At 43.8% G+C, this 17,182-nt stretch overlaps 1 protein-coding gene and 1 long non-coding RNA gene across 4 annotated transcripts in view; one reads left to right on the plus strand and one right to left on the minus strand.

Annotated features, from left to right (window-relative positions):
* The window catches only part of SH3RF2 (SH3 domain containing ring finger 2), a 148,802-nt gene that overhangs the window by 105,711 nt on the left and 25,909 nt on the right, over window positions 1-17,182 (plus strand). For all 3 annotated transcript variants that reach the window (XM_005209539.5, XM_059888350.1, NM_001083753.2), the window contains 2 exons: window positions 9,115-9,206; window positions 10,670-10,840. In XM_005209539.5, the coding sequence (XP_005209596.1) occupies window positions 9,115-9,206; window positions 10,670-10,840 (263 nt within the window). The remainder of the gene's footprint in view (window positions 1-9,114; window positions 9,207-10,669; window positions 10,841-17,182) is intronic.
* Window positions 9,023-11,559, minus strand: LOC112447446 (uncharacterized). Its single transcript, XR_003035646.2, has 3 exons — window positions 11,400-11,559; window positions 10,636-10,718; window positions 9,023-9,199 (listed from the first exon to the last, which is right to left on the minus strand). It is a non-coding gene; the product is annotated as an uncharacterized lncRNA (long non-coding RNA).

The following is a 17,182-nucleotide window of genomic DNA, read 5'->3' on the forward strand; positions in this document are numbered from 1 at the left end:
AGCTTATCTGTAGAAATGAGGATGACAAAAATGAGGCCTGTGTATCACAAGTTAGTGTTGGAATCGCAGCGTGTGAATGAAATACCTCTTGGAGATCAAGGCAAGCCTCTCCCAGCAGCACCCAGAGCACTTCGAGCCCCACCCTATCCCCCATGCCAACATGTGCTATGTTCATATAACTGTGGCTTTAAGTTCCTTCCCCAGTATACGGGGTGAGGTCCACCTGAGGAAGGAACTCTGTGTGTCTTGGTCATTCCATTAGCCCCAGTGCTGAGTACCAAGTGTGGCCCACACACTGCAGCTGCTGAATATGGCTCAAGTCCCTCGTAATAAAAGAGAAGAATGAATTTTTAACTCTATAAAGTTCAATGGTCAACTCTAGATTTTCCATAGTGGTGGTATAGAAACTACCATATAATACTTAATTTTCTGTCTCTAAAATGCAGCGCTTCTTCCAGCCCTGAGTGAACACTCCATAGGTTCAGGCCCTTGTTCGTTCCTGGGCGCCCTGAGATGCTGGAGCACAGGGGCTGGCTCACGCTCTGTTGAGGAGGACAGTACCCCAATGCCCTGTAAGCTCCTGAGAGGCATGAGCCCTGGAAGCTGAGTACCACAGCAGGGGTTGGGGTGGGGGACACCAAACATATTTTGGAAAGCCAGGGACCTGAAAGCTCCTCTAGAAGAGACAAGAGGAGGCTTACTTACTCCCATCCCCCACCTCATTCTTGGGTCCTGCTCTCAGTCCAAGACCTTGCAGGGCTGTCACATAAAAGAAGGTGCTCCACCCACACCACCACCCACACCCTGCACAGCAGCTAATCTCTTAGTAGACCAAAATAAGTAATATTTAATTAAAATATACACCCTACTATATACAAAACAGAACACAAGGACCCACTGTATAGAACAAGGAACTCTATACAACATCTTGTAATAACGTATCAGATCAGATCACATCAGTCGCTCAGTTGTGTCAGACTCTTTGCGACCCCATGAATCGCAGCACGCCAGGCCTCCCTGTCCATCACCAACTCCCGGAGTTCACCCAGACTCACGTTCATCGAGTCAGTGACGCCATCCAGCCATTTTAAAGAATACTTCTAGGTGGCACAGTGGTAAAGACTCTGCCTGCCAATGAAGGAGACGCAGGAGAAGATCCCTTGGCGGAGGAAATGACAACCCACTCTAGAATTTTTGCCTGGAAAATCCCATAGACAGAGGAGCCTGGCAGGCTACAGTCCATGTGGTCACTAAGAGTCAAACACAACTTAGAGACTGAGCACATGCACACATGTATTTATGTCTATATATATTTATATCTATATATAACTGAATAGGGCTTCCCTGATGGCTCAGACGGTAAAGAATCTGCCTGCAATGCAGGAGACCCCTGTTCAGTCCCTGGGTTTGGAAGATGCCATGGAAAAGGGAATGGGAACCCACTCCAGTATTTCTGCCTGGAGAATCCCATAGACAGAGGAGCCTGGCGGGCTACAGTCCATGGAGTCACAAAGAGTCAGACACAACTGAGTGACTAACATATGACTGAATCACTTTGCTGTGTACCTGAAACTAACACAACATTGTAAATCAACTCTGTTTCAATAAAAAAATTTTTTTAAATAAGCAATATGTACTTTGGCCACCTCATGCGAAGAGTTGACTCATTGGAAAAGACCCTGATGCTGGGAGGGATTGAGGGCAGGAGGAGAAGTGAGAGGATGTGAGAAGTGAGGAAGTGAGAAGACAGAGGATGAGATGGCTGGATGGCATCACCGACTCGATGGACATGACTTTGAGTGAACCCCAGGAGTTGGTGATGGACAGGGAGGCCTGGCGTGCTGCGATTCATGGGGTTGTAAATAGTCGGACACGACTGAGCGACTGAACTGAACTGAACTGATTGAGTACTTACACTGTGCTAAATAATACACACGAGTTCTTTTATTCAATCCTCATAACAACTCTAGGAGAGAAATACCATTATTGCTCCCATTTTACAGATGAGGAAATGGAGGAGCCACAGAATTTAATCCTTACCCAAGATCATATATGCCAGAAAATGCTTGAGCCGCAGAGCCAAATGCCTGAGTAGGTTAGAGCTGCCTCCAGAGGCCTGGGCCAGGGTGCTGAGTCCCAGATCTGGGAGGCCAGGGCCAGCGGAATGCTGCAGCAGCTCCAGCCAGGCCTGAGCCCCCTCTCCTCCCTTACTTAACACCTGAAAACGCCCAGAGGCCACACAGCTGTGCATTCCTCTGCTCCTGAAAAAGACTTCTTTTCAATGAATCACTTCCTTCAAAAGAAGGAAAAAATGCTTTTAGATCATTGCAGAAATTCCCACCCACATTCTCTAATACCAGCACTTTCTCTCATCCTGCTCAGATCCCCGGATCCTACCCCAGGAAGCACCAGAGCCTAGAGGACCACAAAGGTAGCCTCACAAACCCTTTGTGGCACGGGGACCTGAGGTCATAAGTGACCTCAGGAAACCACCCACCAGAGGCCCTTTCGTTCAGACAGGCTGGGCCTGTGTCTTGAATACCACTGACAGGAACAGACCTGCCTTCCTCAGAAGCTGGCCATCTACCCGGCTGTCTTCGTTTACCGGGTGGGGCCTTCGTCTCTGTCTTGTTCTGGCTGTCCTTCCTCCCTGGCTTTATCTCGCTCTTATTCCATTCATTCATTCATTTTTGTTTTCACCTTACTCATGGAACCTCTGTCTGATCCCTAGGTATCCACATTTGATTTTTCCCATATTCAGGTGGCCCCCTGACATATGAGGATCACTAGCCCACTGTTAGGTTAACCTGTCACCCCTATATCCTTTGCTGACTAATTCCAGCGCTTGGGCTGGGTCAAGCTAAGGTCACTTCCTGCCAGCTAGATTATATAGTCATATTTTTTAACAGCTTTATTGAGTTATAGTTACATACAATAAAGTTCAACGATTTTAAGTGTACAGCTCAATGACTTGGCAGATGTTAAAAGGCATGTGATGACTACTGAAACCAAGATATAGAATATTTCTATCACCCTCAAAAGTTCCCTTTTGTGCCCCTTTGCAATGAATCATCTCTCCCCATCCCTGGCTCTTGGCAGTTCTTAACCTGTCACTACAGAATATGTAGTTTTGTGTGTCCTGCTGCTTTCACTTAGGATGATGTTAAGATTCATCCACATCATTGCATGTATTGCTGAGGGGTTTTCCATGGTGTTTATACCGCAGTTTGTTCACTCACCAGTTGATTGGCATTCAGGTTGTTTTCAGCTTCTGGCTAAAATGAATAAAGCTGCTATGAACATTCCTGTACAAGTCCTTGTATGGACATAAGTTTGCATTTCTCTTAAGTAAAAACCTGTGAGTAGGATGGCAGTGTGCTAAATGTATACTTTAATAAAAATGGCCAATGCATTGTCCTGTGGCACCCACCAGGAGCAGATAAGAATTCTAATTGTTCCACATCCCCATTGACACTTGGTATGGTCAGTCTTTTTAATTTCAGCCATTCTCATAGGTGTGTAGTAGTATCTCACGGTTTTAATTTGCATTTTCCTGATTATTGTTGATGTTGAACATTTTTCCATGTGCTTACTGGCCACTCGATATTATCTTTTGTGATGTCCTTTGCTCATTTTAAAAAATCCATTTGGCTGCAGCAGGTCTTAGCTGTGGGCATGTAGAGTCTTTGTTGTACCATGGAGAATCCTTCATGGCATCGAATGGACTCTCTGGTTGCGGCACGCCAGCTCAGTAGTTGCAGCCCATGGGCTTAGTTGCTCCATGGCATGTGGTCTTAGCTCCCCAACCAGGGATCAAGGCCACATTTCTTGCATTGCAAGATGGATTCTTAACTACTGGACCACCAGTGAAGTCCCTTTTGCCCATCTTTTAATTGGGTTATTTGTCTTCTGAATGAGTTACAAGAGTTTCTCCAGTCTTAATCTCCCCTTTCTTCTCCCTTCCTCTATCCCCCTGGATCTTTCTCTTTCCCCCATGTGTCTTTGCTTCAGGTTCTGACTCTCTCCCCCACTCTCAGAGCTGTCCACCGTCTCCCTCCCCCTCTCCTCCTCCTTCCCCACTTGTATTTTCCCTTCTCCTCCCTGACACCTCAAACTGAAAATCTGGCCTCCCTTCCCATTTAACCTTAGAAAGAAATCCAACACAAACCCAGTGATTTCAGTTCTGGCAGGTTTCCCTGTTCCAATTAGGAGCAAAAATACCCATCTCTCCAGCTGAAGACCTGGAGAAGTAAAAAGAGAACTTCTTTAGGTGTAATGGAAAGATGGTTTTCTTTGCATTCTGGCATCTTCCTCCCCTGTAAATGGTTAATAGTGCTTATGGATGGTAGGACTTTTTACTCAAGCATAACAATGGAAAGTCACAGGTGTTATGTGAAGTTCATCCTGCTTAATCAGTGATGCAACAGCCTTCACAAACATAAGATTAGTTGTTCACATAACGAGGCTCTCCCTTGGAACATCTCCCAATCCCAGAAGGATTATATCTTGCCCAGTTGCAGGGGAGGAGCAGCCTAGCCCAAAGCCGGCAGCTTGTTTGAGGGAACCAGTGTGACAATGTTTGATTGCAAAGTTCATAACACTTTATGAAGTATTAGAGACTTTCAGATGGATGACCAAGGAATGGTCTTAGGTTTTTTTTTAATAAAATTTTAAAGGTCATATTCCACTTACAGTTATATTGGCTCTATCCCCTATGTTTTAAGTACATCCTTGTAGACTATCTTATACCCCAATAACTTGTCCCTCCCACTCCCCACCCCTATATTGTCCCTCCCCACTCTTCACACTGGTAGCCCCAAGTTTGTTCTCTGTATCTGTGAGTCTGCTCTCTTTTTGTTATATTCACTAGTTTGTTGTATTTTTTAGATTCCACTATTTATTGTTGTTGTTAGTCCCCAAGTCATGTCCCAACTCTTTTGCAACCCCATGGACTGTCACCTACCAAGCTCCTCTGTCCATAGGATTTTCCAGGCAACAATACTGGAGTAGGTTGCAATTTCCTTCTCCAGGGGATCTTCTACATCTCCTGTACTGCAGGCAGATTCTTTACCACTGAGAAACCAGGGAAGCCCTGGTTACATCTTAAAAATGTATTAATACAAGGAAAAAACAATAGAATAGTGTCCATAATGTGGCATTTTTCTATAAATTAAAAAATAAACAGGTATAGATATATGATGTTGGTATATGCATACGTACATTTTCCCGAAAAAAATCACAAGAAAGCAGCAGCAGTGATGAGATGTGGATGATAGAGTTATACAGGGAAAAGGGTGTTAAGTAATGTCATATAGTATTTGTCTTTCTTTTTCTTATTTCACTTAGCATAATGCCCTCCAAGTCCATCCATGTTGCTGCAAATAGCAAAATTTTGTTCTTTTTTATGGCTGAGTAATATTCCATTGTGTGTATATGTACCATATGTTCATTATCCATTCGTCTGTTGATGTACACTTACATTGCTTCCATATCTTGGCAATTGTAAAATATGCTGCTTTAAGCATTAGGGTGCATGTATCTTTTCAAATTAATGTTTTTGGTTTTTTTGGACATGCACTCAGGAGTCAAATTGCTGGGTCATATGGTAGTTCTATTTTTAATTTTCTGAGAAACTTCCATACTGTTTTCCACAGTGGCTTCACCAGTTTACATTCCCACCAGCAGTGTATGAGGGTTTCCTTTTCTTCATGTTCTCACCAGTATTTGTTATTTGTGATCCATTCTGGCTGGTATGAGGAGATATGTCACTGTGGTTTTGATTTGCATTTCCCTAATGATTAGCAGCATTGAGAATCTTTTCATGTGCCTGTTTACCATCTGCATTTAATGTCAATTCCATTCTTCTGCCCATTTTTAAATCATATCATTTTGTTTTTTTACTGTTGAGTTGTGTGGGCTATTTACATATGTTGAATATTAACCTCTTACTGGTCATATAATTTACAAATACCTTCTCCCATTCAGTAGGCTGTCTTTTTATTTTGTCAATGGTTACTTTGCTGTGCAAAAACTTTTTTTTAACTAGGTCCCATTTGTTTATTTTTGCTTTTATTTCCTTTACTTTAGGAGACAGATCCAAAAATATTGGTACAATTTATATCAAAGAGTTTTCTGTCTATATTTTACTCTAAGTTTTATCATATCCAGTGTTACATTTAGGTCTTTAATCCTTTTTGAGTTTATTTTTGTACATGGTATTTGACAATGTTCTGATTTCTTTTACATGTAGCTGTCCAGTTTTCACAACATCATTTATTGAAAAGACTGTCTTTTCTCCATTGTATATTCTTGATTCTTTTGTCATAGACTAATTGAATATAAGTACGTAGATTTATTTCTGGGCTCTCAAACCTGTTCCATTGATCTGTGTGTCTGTTTTTGTCCCAGTACCATTTTTTTTAATGTAACTTTGTACTGTAATCTGAGGTCAAGGTTTGCCATCCCTCCAGCTCTGTTCTTCTTTCTCAAGATTGTTTTGGCTATTTGGAGTCTTTTGTGTTTCATACAGATTTTTAAATTATTTTAGGTCTGTAAAAAAAAATGCCTTTGATATTTTGATAGGGATTGCAGTGAATCTGTGGGTTACCTTAGGTAGTGTGGTCATTTTAATAATATTGATTCCCCACCAAGTTGGACTGTTTCCTGAACTTCTTCTGGCCTTTCATTGTTAGTGTATAGAAATGCAACAAATTCTGTATATGAATTTTGTAACCTGCAACTTTACTACTAGAGCTCTTGATGAGCTCTGAGCTATAGTAGTTTTTCTGGTGGTGTCTTTAGGATTTTCCATGTATAGTATCATGTCACCTGCAGACAGTAACAGTTTCACTTCTTCCTTTCCAATTTGGATTCCTTTTATTTCTTTTTTTCTCTGGTTGCTGTGGCTAGGACTTCCAAAACTGTGTTGAACAGAAGTGGTAAGAATGGACCTCCTTGTCTTATTCCTGATCTTAGAGGAAATACTTTCATCTTTTCACCATTAAATATGATGCTAACTGTGGGTTTGTCATATATGGCCTTTATTATGTTGAAGTATGTTCCTTCTATGAATGCTCTCTGGAGAGTTTTTATCATAATGGGTGTCAAACTTTATAAAAAGCTTTTCGTACATCTATTGAGATAATCATATGGTTTGGGACTTTTTAAAAAGCTTATTAAAATATATTTTATATACCATATCATATTTTACATACCATAAAATATATTTTACATTTAACCCATTTAAGATATATACATAGAACTATGTAATGTTTCTTGTGTCTTGCTTTTTTCAATTAGCATGATGTTTTCACAGTTTATCCATGTTCTGGCATATATCAGTACTTCATTTCTTTTGTGGTTGAATAATTTCCATTTTATAGATATTATTCCATTGTGTAGATATACCATGTTTTCTTTATTCATTCTTCAGCCAGTAGACATTTAGGTTATTTCCACCTTTTGTCTATTATAAATAATACTGCTGTAAAATTCACATACAAGCTTTAGTGCAGATGTATGTTTTCATTTCTCTTGGATGTCAGACTTAGTGAATCATATGGTAACTTTAGGAGTTATTTGAGGGACTGCAAAACTATTTTCCAAAGGGCTGGAACCATTTTACATTTCCACCAACACTGTATGAGGGTTTAGATTTCTCTATACTCTTGCCAACCCTTCTTACTATCTAACTGGAATGGTTTTCTGATCCTATAACTGAATTGAAACATCACACATACATACACAACCATACAAACATTTATACAACCATTGACACAGACACACACACAAAACTATGTCCATGCCTTCTTGCACACACCTCTAGAGTTCATAGACATATATACAGAATTCCAGATAGACATTCACAACCATACATACATATATCACACATAGCATACATGCTTATCTGACCCACATGCATTAACATAATAAGACATACAATAGACCAGTGCCATCAAACATGTACATACAATTGTCACAGGTTCTGAATAAACATACACACTTGTACATACATACTCAGTAATGGATTCACAACTGCTCAAACACACATTCTTCAAATAATAGTTGTACCCACAAAGCACAGTCCTAAAAAGGCACATATATGTAGTTATCATCATTAAAGGTAGATAACTGAAGACTGGTTGAATGTATTTACTTTGGATGGCATGGAGATTTCATTAATATTTGGTGTAGTGGGTAGAAAGATGTTTTCATTCATTCATTAAGTTACAAGTAACATATTAAGCGTATAAGAAACACAAAGATAAACAAGACATAGTCCCTTCCTCATGAACTTGTAGTCTAGTGATGGGGGATGGTCAGTAAATAAACAAGGAAACAATCACAGTCTTTGATACGTGCTGAGAAGAAAATAAGCAAGGTAAGACATTAGATAATAAGAGAAGCCTCAGGATAGTTAGTAATTTCCAGATGCTTTTAGAACTTTTGCTCCCTCTTTCAGCCTGGAAAAGTGAAGAGGTTGCAGATTTACCATCACTAAGTCACAGGATAAACTGGTGTGTGTGTGTGTGTGTGTGTGTGTATGTATGTGTGTGTGTTAATACTAACATTAGTGAGAGTGTGGGCTCAGGACCTGGAGTACCTGGTTTTAAATGTTGGTTCATTCTAGTTGAGTGATTTTTCTCTTTCCCTCAGTTTCTCATCCAAAAATAGGGATGATAATAGTTCCTTTAATAAGGATTAAACTAGCTGATACTTATGAAGCACTTAAAACTGCCTGGCGAGTGTTCTCAACATTAGCCATCATATCATTTTTCGAGAACAGGTTTTCTTAGAGGGAGGTGAGTGCACTAGAAAATGGGTGGAGAGGGGCTGGGGGAACATAAGGAAGAGCCTGACAGTGCTCTGTTGACTGTAAATTGAACGGGCCTTCATCCCAAGCCTTATCTGAGCAGTCTTTCGGAATGTGACCCTGGCATACCACCCCAACAGACCATAAACCAATCTACCACCACTCCGCTCTGCCCACAGCCACAAACCACAGAGAAAAAGACACACGATGGGTGGTGCTGGGCGTGCCTGTTGGTTTTTAGTTGCGTCAGAATGCAGCAGCTCTGCTGTGGGTCTGGCTCCTAATGCTTGTTGTTTCTGCAGGTCAGCACCTATCACCCTGCACCTGCCTCCCCAGGACATTCCACGGCCATTGTCAGTCTTCCTGGCTCCCAGCAACACCTCTCAGCTAACATGTGAGTAAAAAAAAAAAAAAATGAGTTCAACCCTCCACTCCTGGTCCTGGCACAGAGCGGTCATCTTTGCCATCCCTCTCTCATCGAGCATCCCCCATCCCCAACCATCCCATGCAGAGAAAAAACAGCTTCCCTTCCTTTACAATGTCCAAAGGAAATAATGATGAAAAATACAAATTACCAAATTACATCATCCTGGCTCATTATTTTACAAAAGCAGAAAGAAACTAGATTATGTACGAAAACCCTACAGGGAGATTGGGTACTGAGCGATTTCTGTTGTATTTCTTTAGATTCACAATGCTTGGTCATCAGTAGATGCTGCTGTATCAGTGAGAAATAAATATAACATTTCATGAGGGAAAGAAATCTTGCAGATGAGAACATTCTCCTAGCCCCTTTGATAAAACCTTTCAGTGCCTCAAAGTCCTTAGAGCAGTTGTCCCCAACCTCTGGGCTCTAATGCTGATGATCTGAGGTGGAGCTGGTATAATAATAATAGAGATATAGTGCACAATAAATGTACTTTGTGCACTTCAACGTGTACTTGAATCATCCTGAAACCATCCCACTGGCACCAAAAAGGTTGGAAACTGCTGCCTTAGCGTCTATCCGGCTCAAAGCCATACACTTTTAACCCCAAATCTGGGAAACCAAAGTGGGTTATTTTTAATGCCTTTAGTTGGGTAATTATTCTCCTTCCAAAGCCGAACTACTCCCCAGGGTCTTTATCCCCCAGCTCATACCTGGATGTTATCTACCCAAGCTACTCTGTGGACTTCAGAGTGGAAAATCACTGCTCCAACCCAAGAACATTTCTACCACGTTTCAAGCCCATCCTTCTCCATCCCACAATGCAGCCAATATTCATTCCACTGTGTGCCAAAACACTGAAATTAACCCTTGCCTCCCACTTCCCCATGTCCATCTCCTGCCTACATTAAGCTAGCATCTTGGGGGTCAGACACGTCACTACCCTCAGGAGAGGGAATGAATCAGAGAGGCTTCTATGCTGACCCCTCGGTTCCCTGAACCTTGATGGCTGTGACCACTGTCTTGAGGGTACTCTAAGCAGTGTGAACAAGCATCCTAGATAGAACCATCACTTTCAGGCTTTCGACCTGACTCTGCCACTGATTCCTGGTCACCAACTCCTTTCTCTATTCTCAGCTAGTTTCCCCAATGTCAAAATACTGATGTGACCTCAGTGAGTGACTTGGAGCTTCAGAGCATGCTATGGAGGAGTGAGGAGATGGAGGGGGCAGGGATTTGGGCCCCTCCGCTGCAACTTCAACAAGGTTCCACCATTTCCATCTGCCTTACATAGTGAGGTTTCAATTCTTAAAGGATGTTTAGTGCTAACCACTGGGTTAGGACTCTGAGTTTTCCTCTCCCTTCACCCTTTGCTGGTTCCACTAGGCACACTCACCAGCATCCTTCACCAGTTCCCTGTGTTTCCCCAGGTTTGTAGCTCTGCACTCCTACTCAGCCCATGGACCCGATGAACTGGACCTACAGAAGGGAGAGGGCGTCAGGGTCCTGGGCAAGTACCAGGATGGCTGGCTCAGGGGCGTCTCCTTGGTGACCGGGCGAGTTGGCATCTTCCCCAACAACTATGTCATCCCCATTTTCAGGTGCGTCCTCTCCAATCTCAGGCATCAGAGGGTTGGATCATCTAGGCCAGAGTCCATCTCTGAGTTGAATGGCTGAAAGACTCAATCCTTTCAGAGTGTGGGCCAAGAAACAATTTTTGCTTCACTATCCTCCTAATGCTTAATTAAAAAAAAAAAAAGTAAAATGGTTATCTTTTAAATAGCTCTTCACATTTTACAAGTATTGATACTTTTGCATCTTTTAACTCTTTGGCTATGCTCAAGTATCCCAATAGGTGGGTGTTATTTTACAGATGATGAAAGTGATGTGCAGTTAACCAGCCTACTCAAGAGCTAGACTTCAGTTCTACTGTATAACCCCCACAAATCACACTTCACTGTCTTCACCAAGACACTCCATAATCATAGGACAATGGGAAAGCCCAATGATCAGAAGACCTCTGGGAGCACCTTAGGAGACTTCCCAGGATGTGGTGCCATTAGGCAGGGTTTTCGTGACTCAGACCACTACCCATACATCCAACCCCCAAGTCACATGCTAGTGACCCTGCAGGTCTTCTTTCCAAACAGCTTTCCCAACCTTTTTCATTCTCTGGCACATGCATCAATTGCACTGCTGCAGTTTGTCCAGCCACCTCATACAACCACAAGTAAACACAGGCCCCCAAAACTATCCATGGCTCCTCCTATAAGTCCAGGTGCTACCTCCACCCCCTATAAGTCCAGGCAAAGCCTATCACAAGGTACCAAGCCCCTTACCACACATAAACACTACCTTTATGACATACCAGAGAGTCATAACTCCAAGGAAAGGGATAATCCCATTGTTCTCTATGGGGGTCAGAGCAGGAGTCATACATGGCCAGTTTGGGGAACCTTCCTGTAGGTGGGCAGTGTGTCCAGAGGAGGGCTGCAATGGTGAGGAAATAGAAGCTACATCACTAGATAAACCTAGAAAGACACTAGGATTGTTTGAGTGCAGAAGACAAGGGTCAGAGAGACCATAATAGACTGTGTAGATCAGGAAGTAGGCTGGTTCCCTCAGGGGACAGTGAACCAGTGAATACAACTTAGAAGATTCTGGTTCAATAAAAGACTGCACTTGCTTTTATTGAGGTGGCGAATCCCCTTTCTAGATAGAATACAGGCAAAGTGTGGGTACCAATAGTTCCAGGCAAAAAGATTTCTTTGCATGCCAGAAAGTTGGAATAGAGGGTCATAGTTACTCCCTTCAGTGGTTCTTGGAATTTGTTAGAAATTTGCAAAATCCCCAAAGGCAAACTAAGGATGCCTATAACTGATGCTTTAATCCATTTAGTTAGCAAATATATACTGAGCACAGTAGGTTAGGCACCCTTCTAGACACTGGAGAAACACCAGTGAACAAAATACACAGAAATCTCTGCCCACTGGAGCTTATACTCTGGTGGGTTGGACAGAAAATAAATAGACGTGTAAGGAATATAAGTGGTGTGCTGATGATAAGGTCTAAGGAGAAAAAATAAGTCAGGAAAGGGGGATAGAATTTATGTGAGGGTGACTACAATGTTAATAGTCTGGTTGGGGTGGGCTGGCTGAGCGGTGAGAAGGAAGAATGGAGGAATGCGGGAAGTGTTTTCCAGGCCCAAGGAACAGCGAGGACAGATCAAAGGCCCCGGGGAAGGAGCATACTGACATGAAGGCCGAGAGGACTGGATTAGGGAAGTGAGAGGGGCCTCGTAGGAGATGAGGCCAGAGTGGTAACAGGGATTCAGATTCAGAATTTGCTCAGTCATAATGAGGAATGTGACTTCAACCATGTTATAGGGCTTGGAGCAGAAGCATTGACATGATCTAACTTGTGTTGTAATCAGAACCCCTCCGGGTGCTGGGTTGAGAGTGAACTGTAGACAGGAAAGGTGGAAGCAGAGAGACTAGTTAAGCGGATATGGTAAGAATCCAGGGGGTGGGAGTTCGGGGGAGCTGGGGCGGGGGGTGTTGACGGTGAAATGAACAAAGGTGCTGGCTGTGGAGGGAGGGAGGGGGCGGTGGTTAGATTTTGGTTTATTCTAAAGGTAGAAACAATAGGATTTTCTGACAAATCCAATTCTGGGTGTAAAAAGAGAGGATTCAAAGTGAGTCCTGAATAACTGAAGACAAGGTTGCCTTTTACTGAGATGGAGTAAATCCAAAAGAGAACAAACAGGTTTTGAGGTGTTAGTGAGGGGAAGCAAAAGCCTGGTTTGCAGCACATTGTCTCAGATGCCTTAGTATTCCTAGTAAATGGTTGCATCTATACAAGTCTAGCATTTAAGAAAGAAGTCTAAGCTTAAGATGAAAGCCCAAAGACTAGATGAAATCATCAAGGTAGGATCCGTTGTGGTGGAGAGAATGACAGTGAGCCGGGAGCTCAATTCCTCAGGGAAACAGGGAAAGTGATGTCTGCAACAAGGCAGAGTAGGAGATGGTAGAGTCTGTTCTTGTGAGTCCATGCTGCGAAGTCTTGAGGACAGTGGGAGGATAGTTCAGAAGTGACAGAGAAGAGCAAAGACCTACCTTAACTCATGAACAGTCTTCCATGGAAGAAACTATCATGAACTCTCTAGGGCCATCTCTACTAGTCTAGTGGGGCATTTGTATCAGGCCTTAGCCTGAAGTCCTGATTATTCCACAAAAAACCATTAAAGTAAGAGTCACTGTATAATTCATCATCCAAACTAGGACATTTTTGAGATAGAAGAGGGACACTACCAGGAGAGCAGCTATAAACTGAGATTCTCCCTGGAAAATCTGGACTTAAGATCACCCTAACTAGAATGCACATGGGACTCTGTTCCAATGAAGTTCAAGGCTCCAGCTTCCTATTCTCGCCTTGGCTTTTCTCCAAGGTAGATCTATTCTTGGGCAAACAATGAGCTTCTGGACTCACTCTATCCGAGGTGGCCGTGTGTCAGATGGTGGATGGATGTTCAGCAGCACCATAGGTGGCCATGAGTCCTTCCGCACCCCTGGCTCATAGAAACCTGACTATGTGCATATATTGAGATGCTGCTGATGCTGATGGGTGTGTTTGCTTCCAGGAAATCAGCATTTCCAAAAAGGAAAGTCACTGTCACCATATAATCTCCTTAGGGCTATTAGTTGACAGCAGATCAATGCTTTCTCTGTGTGTTATGTTTTCTCTGACAGCCTCCCAGATGCAGAGAAGGTTTCCATCCCCAAAACCTTGGATGCAGATGACATGCTCAGTTTGTCTATCTAGGGGCAGCTCACCCTTGTTCTTAATAACCCTTCCCATTGCGGGAGGCTTGGTTCCTCCCAGTTCTCAGGGCTAAATGAGGCCATTCTTTGTCAGCGGAGTTTCTGCTACTGAGTGGGTTGGACTACGTGTACGAGGTCCCTTTCTGCTCTTTGGTTCTGTGTGAGTGAGAGGTTTGCCCCCCATTTTCACTGTGTTTGCAGAGATGGCTCTGCACTACCTCCAGCCCCCATGGTGTACAGGACTGCCTTTTCTAAGACAGCCAGACCTCCAAGGTGTGAGGTGCCCCCTGAGATTTGAACTTTCGCTCTTAATCAGCATCATCTCCTAATGCATTGAGCCAGACAGAGTCTGGGGATCAATTGAGAGACCAGAGCTGACCAAAATGCGAGGGTTTTGGTTTACAGTTCAGCAAGTAAGCCTTTTAATTACCGGAAGAGGAGAGGCTGCTGTGGTGTGTGAAGCTCCAGCACTCTGTGCTTGAGGGTAATACCAGCCTATCCAGCTGTGCTGACCACACCTAGATCTCTGCTACCACGACCTATTCCCCAGATCCCAGAGATAGCCCTTGGGTCGAGGGTACACAACACTTGTCACGTTTTCATTCAGGCCCTTCGTAGCAGCACCTACATGCTTTTGGGTTTCCTCCTCCACACCCAGTCTCAATGGAGGCATGTTTCCTCCCATTTTAGAGGCTGCAGAAACCAGCTCCTCCCCATTCCTTCTCCTCCTCTTCACTTTCCCTCTCCCCTCCCCGTTCTCCCCAACCTCCTCAGCTCATCACCACAGCTGAGAGACAGGCTTAGCCTCTCAGAACTTGGAAATGGGAACAAGGAAGGAACAAGGGAGGAAAGCACATGGGCCAAGTTGAAGACTGTTCATGGTGGGCACTCAAGCAGCAGCCCCTGATCAGACACTCCCCGCCTCAGACTCCTGCCTCACTAGTCTCAGAAGCTTCCTTAGGATCCTGTTTCCAAGCTCTTTCCACTCCTTTCTGTCCTCCCAATAAACGCCTTTCTGCCCAGTAAGCCAGGATATTTCTCTTTCAGGCAGCCTTCACCAGACTCATATGCCATCCTGTTGCCTAAAGGGTAGAGAAAAGTGACAGGTGGGCCACCACTCACTGTCCTTTCACTTGCTACACGGCACTGTATAAAGACTGTCACAGTGCAAGCTTTTGCCTTACCAAGAGGCTATGCCAGTACTGAGCAGGGTAGAGGGCACGTGTGTCAGGCCCCTTTCATGTACTGCGCAAGTTCTTAAGGGCTTGTATCTCAGGTAGAAAGGGGGACACACTCAAAGCAGTGCAGTGGGGCAAACCAGAGGCAACACGCTCACCTCCCCCTTAAACCCAGGATGCCTTTCCGTCTCTCCATCTAGAAAACAGGGATCATAATGTCTGCAGATCTTGGGTGTCATGGGGCTTAATGAATATGTGTTAGCACAGCATTTTGATGTTAGAACATGCTGGGTAAGTGCTGAGGTGTTTGTTTGTTTGTTTTTTGGCTGTGCTGGGTCTCTGGGTCTTCTTTATTGCTACTTCGGCTTTTTTCTAGTTGCAGTGAGCAGGAGCCACTCTAGTTGTGGCGCATGGGCTTCTCGTTGCAAAGCACAGGCTCTAGGGTGCTCAGGCTTTAGTCGTTGCAGCTCCTGGGCTCCAGAGCACCGGTTCAGTAGTTGTGGCACTTGGGCTCAGTTGCTCCCTCATGGACCAGGGATCAAACCCATGTCTCCTGCACTGGCGGGCAGATTTGTTGCCCCTGAGCCACCATGGAAGCCCTTGTTGATCTTTTTGCCAAAAAACATAGAGGGGTTCAGTGTTGGGAAGGGGACTTGAAATTTAGGAGTTTCTGGAATCCAGCCTCATGCTGGGCTCAGAAAAATGAGGTCGCACCTCAGTCTGTAAACAGTTGGCCAAAGAAAGGACTAGTCAAATAAGCCTGGCTCAGGCCTCATTAACTTTTCTGTACTTGCTGCCACTGCCACTGCCAACCATTTTGGAATCTGTGTTCCCTGTTGCTGGTCCATTTTGCAGCATCCTACACTTTGAGGTCTTTGTTTAAAACACAGGCAGGTGCAGACGCTGCTATGAAAGCCAGCACTGGGGAGTTCTCTCAGCCCAGCACTCATCTCCAGAATGTAGTCTGAGCTCTGACTGGTGGCTAGCCCACTCCGCTTCCCTGACTGCATCCCCAGAGACCAGAGGAGAATGAAAGCTGTGGACAGAAACCCCCTCACCACAAGCATCTGTCCCCAGGGCATGTGGCTGCATATGCTTCATGGGCAGAGTTGGCCACATTAAGTGGTGCCTTTCCCATCTTGTGCAACACTGGTGGCTCATTATTAAACTACATACACTTTTTTCAAGCAAAAAAGGGAGAGAAAAAGGAGAAATAAGAGGAACTTACCTAAAGAGAAACCTGGAGGCATTGACAGGAAGGAAACTACATGGGGACATCTTTGTGCCAGGACCTTGGTTGAGTTGGTTTCCTCCAGGGAATTAGCAGAGGTTACTGAATCAACAGAGTGACAAGGTGACTGATGGGCTACTCCACTGGGGCTGTGATGTTGGGGTAGGATGGGACAAGGACAAGAGAAACATGTAAAGTGACAGCCATTCCCCACAGGGTTCATGGAGCTGCAGGCTGGAAAGCAATGAGCAAGAAATTGCTGTTTTCAAAATTTAAATACTATTCTTAAAAATTAGAGCCTAAGGCTGAAGGATTAGGTTTTGTGTAAGCATGTGTAGGGCCTACCACCTCCTTTGGTTTATTTATTTCAAGCAAGATGCAGGGTTTTCCAAATTATGAATGCTCTGACTAGCCAGAAGGTAGTGTAGCTCAGTGATAAGAGCGTGGGTGACAAGAGCCAGCCTGGACCTGAGTTCAAATCTCAACTACCTGTAAATCTGTATTTTTTTAATCTACAAAACAGTAGTATTTATAGTTGCTAACTCAGAAGGCTGTTGTGAAGAACCCATGAGATAATGTGGGCAAAGGACTTGGCCAATGCCAGATATACAGTGAAAGTGAAAGCATTAGTCACTCAGTCATGTCCGACTCTTTGTAACCCCATGGACTCCCCGTGGAGCCTGCCAGGCTCCTCTGGAATTTTCCAGGCAAGAA

The sequence above is a fragment of the Bos taurus genome, chromosome 7, assembly GCF_002263795.3.
Source record: "Bos taurus isolate L1 Dominette 01449 registration number 42190680 breed Hereford chromosome 7, ARS-UCD2.0, whole genome shotgun sequence".
NCBI lineage: Eukaryota > Metazoa > Chordata > Mammalia > Artiodactyla > Bovidae > Bos > Bos taurus.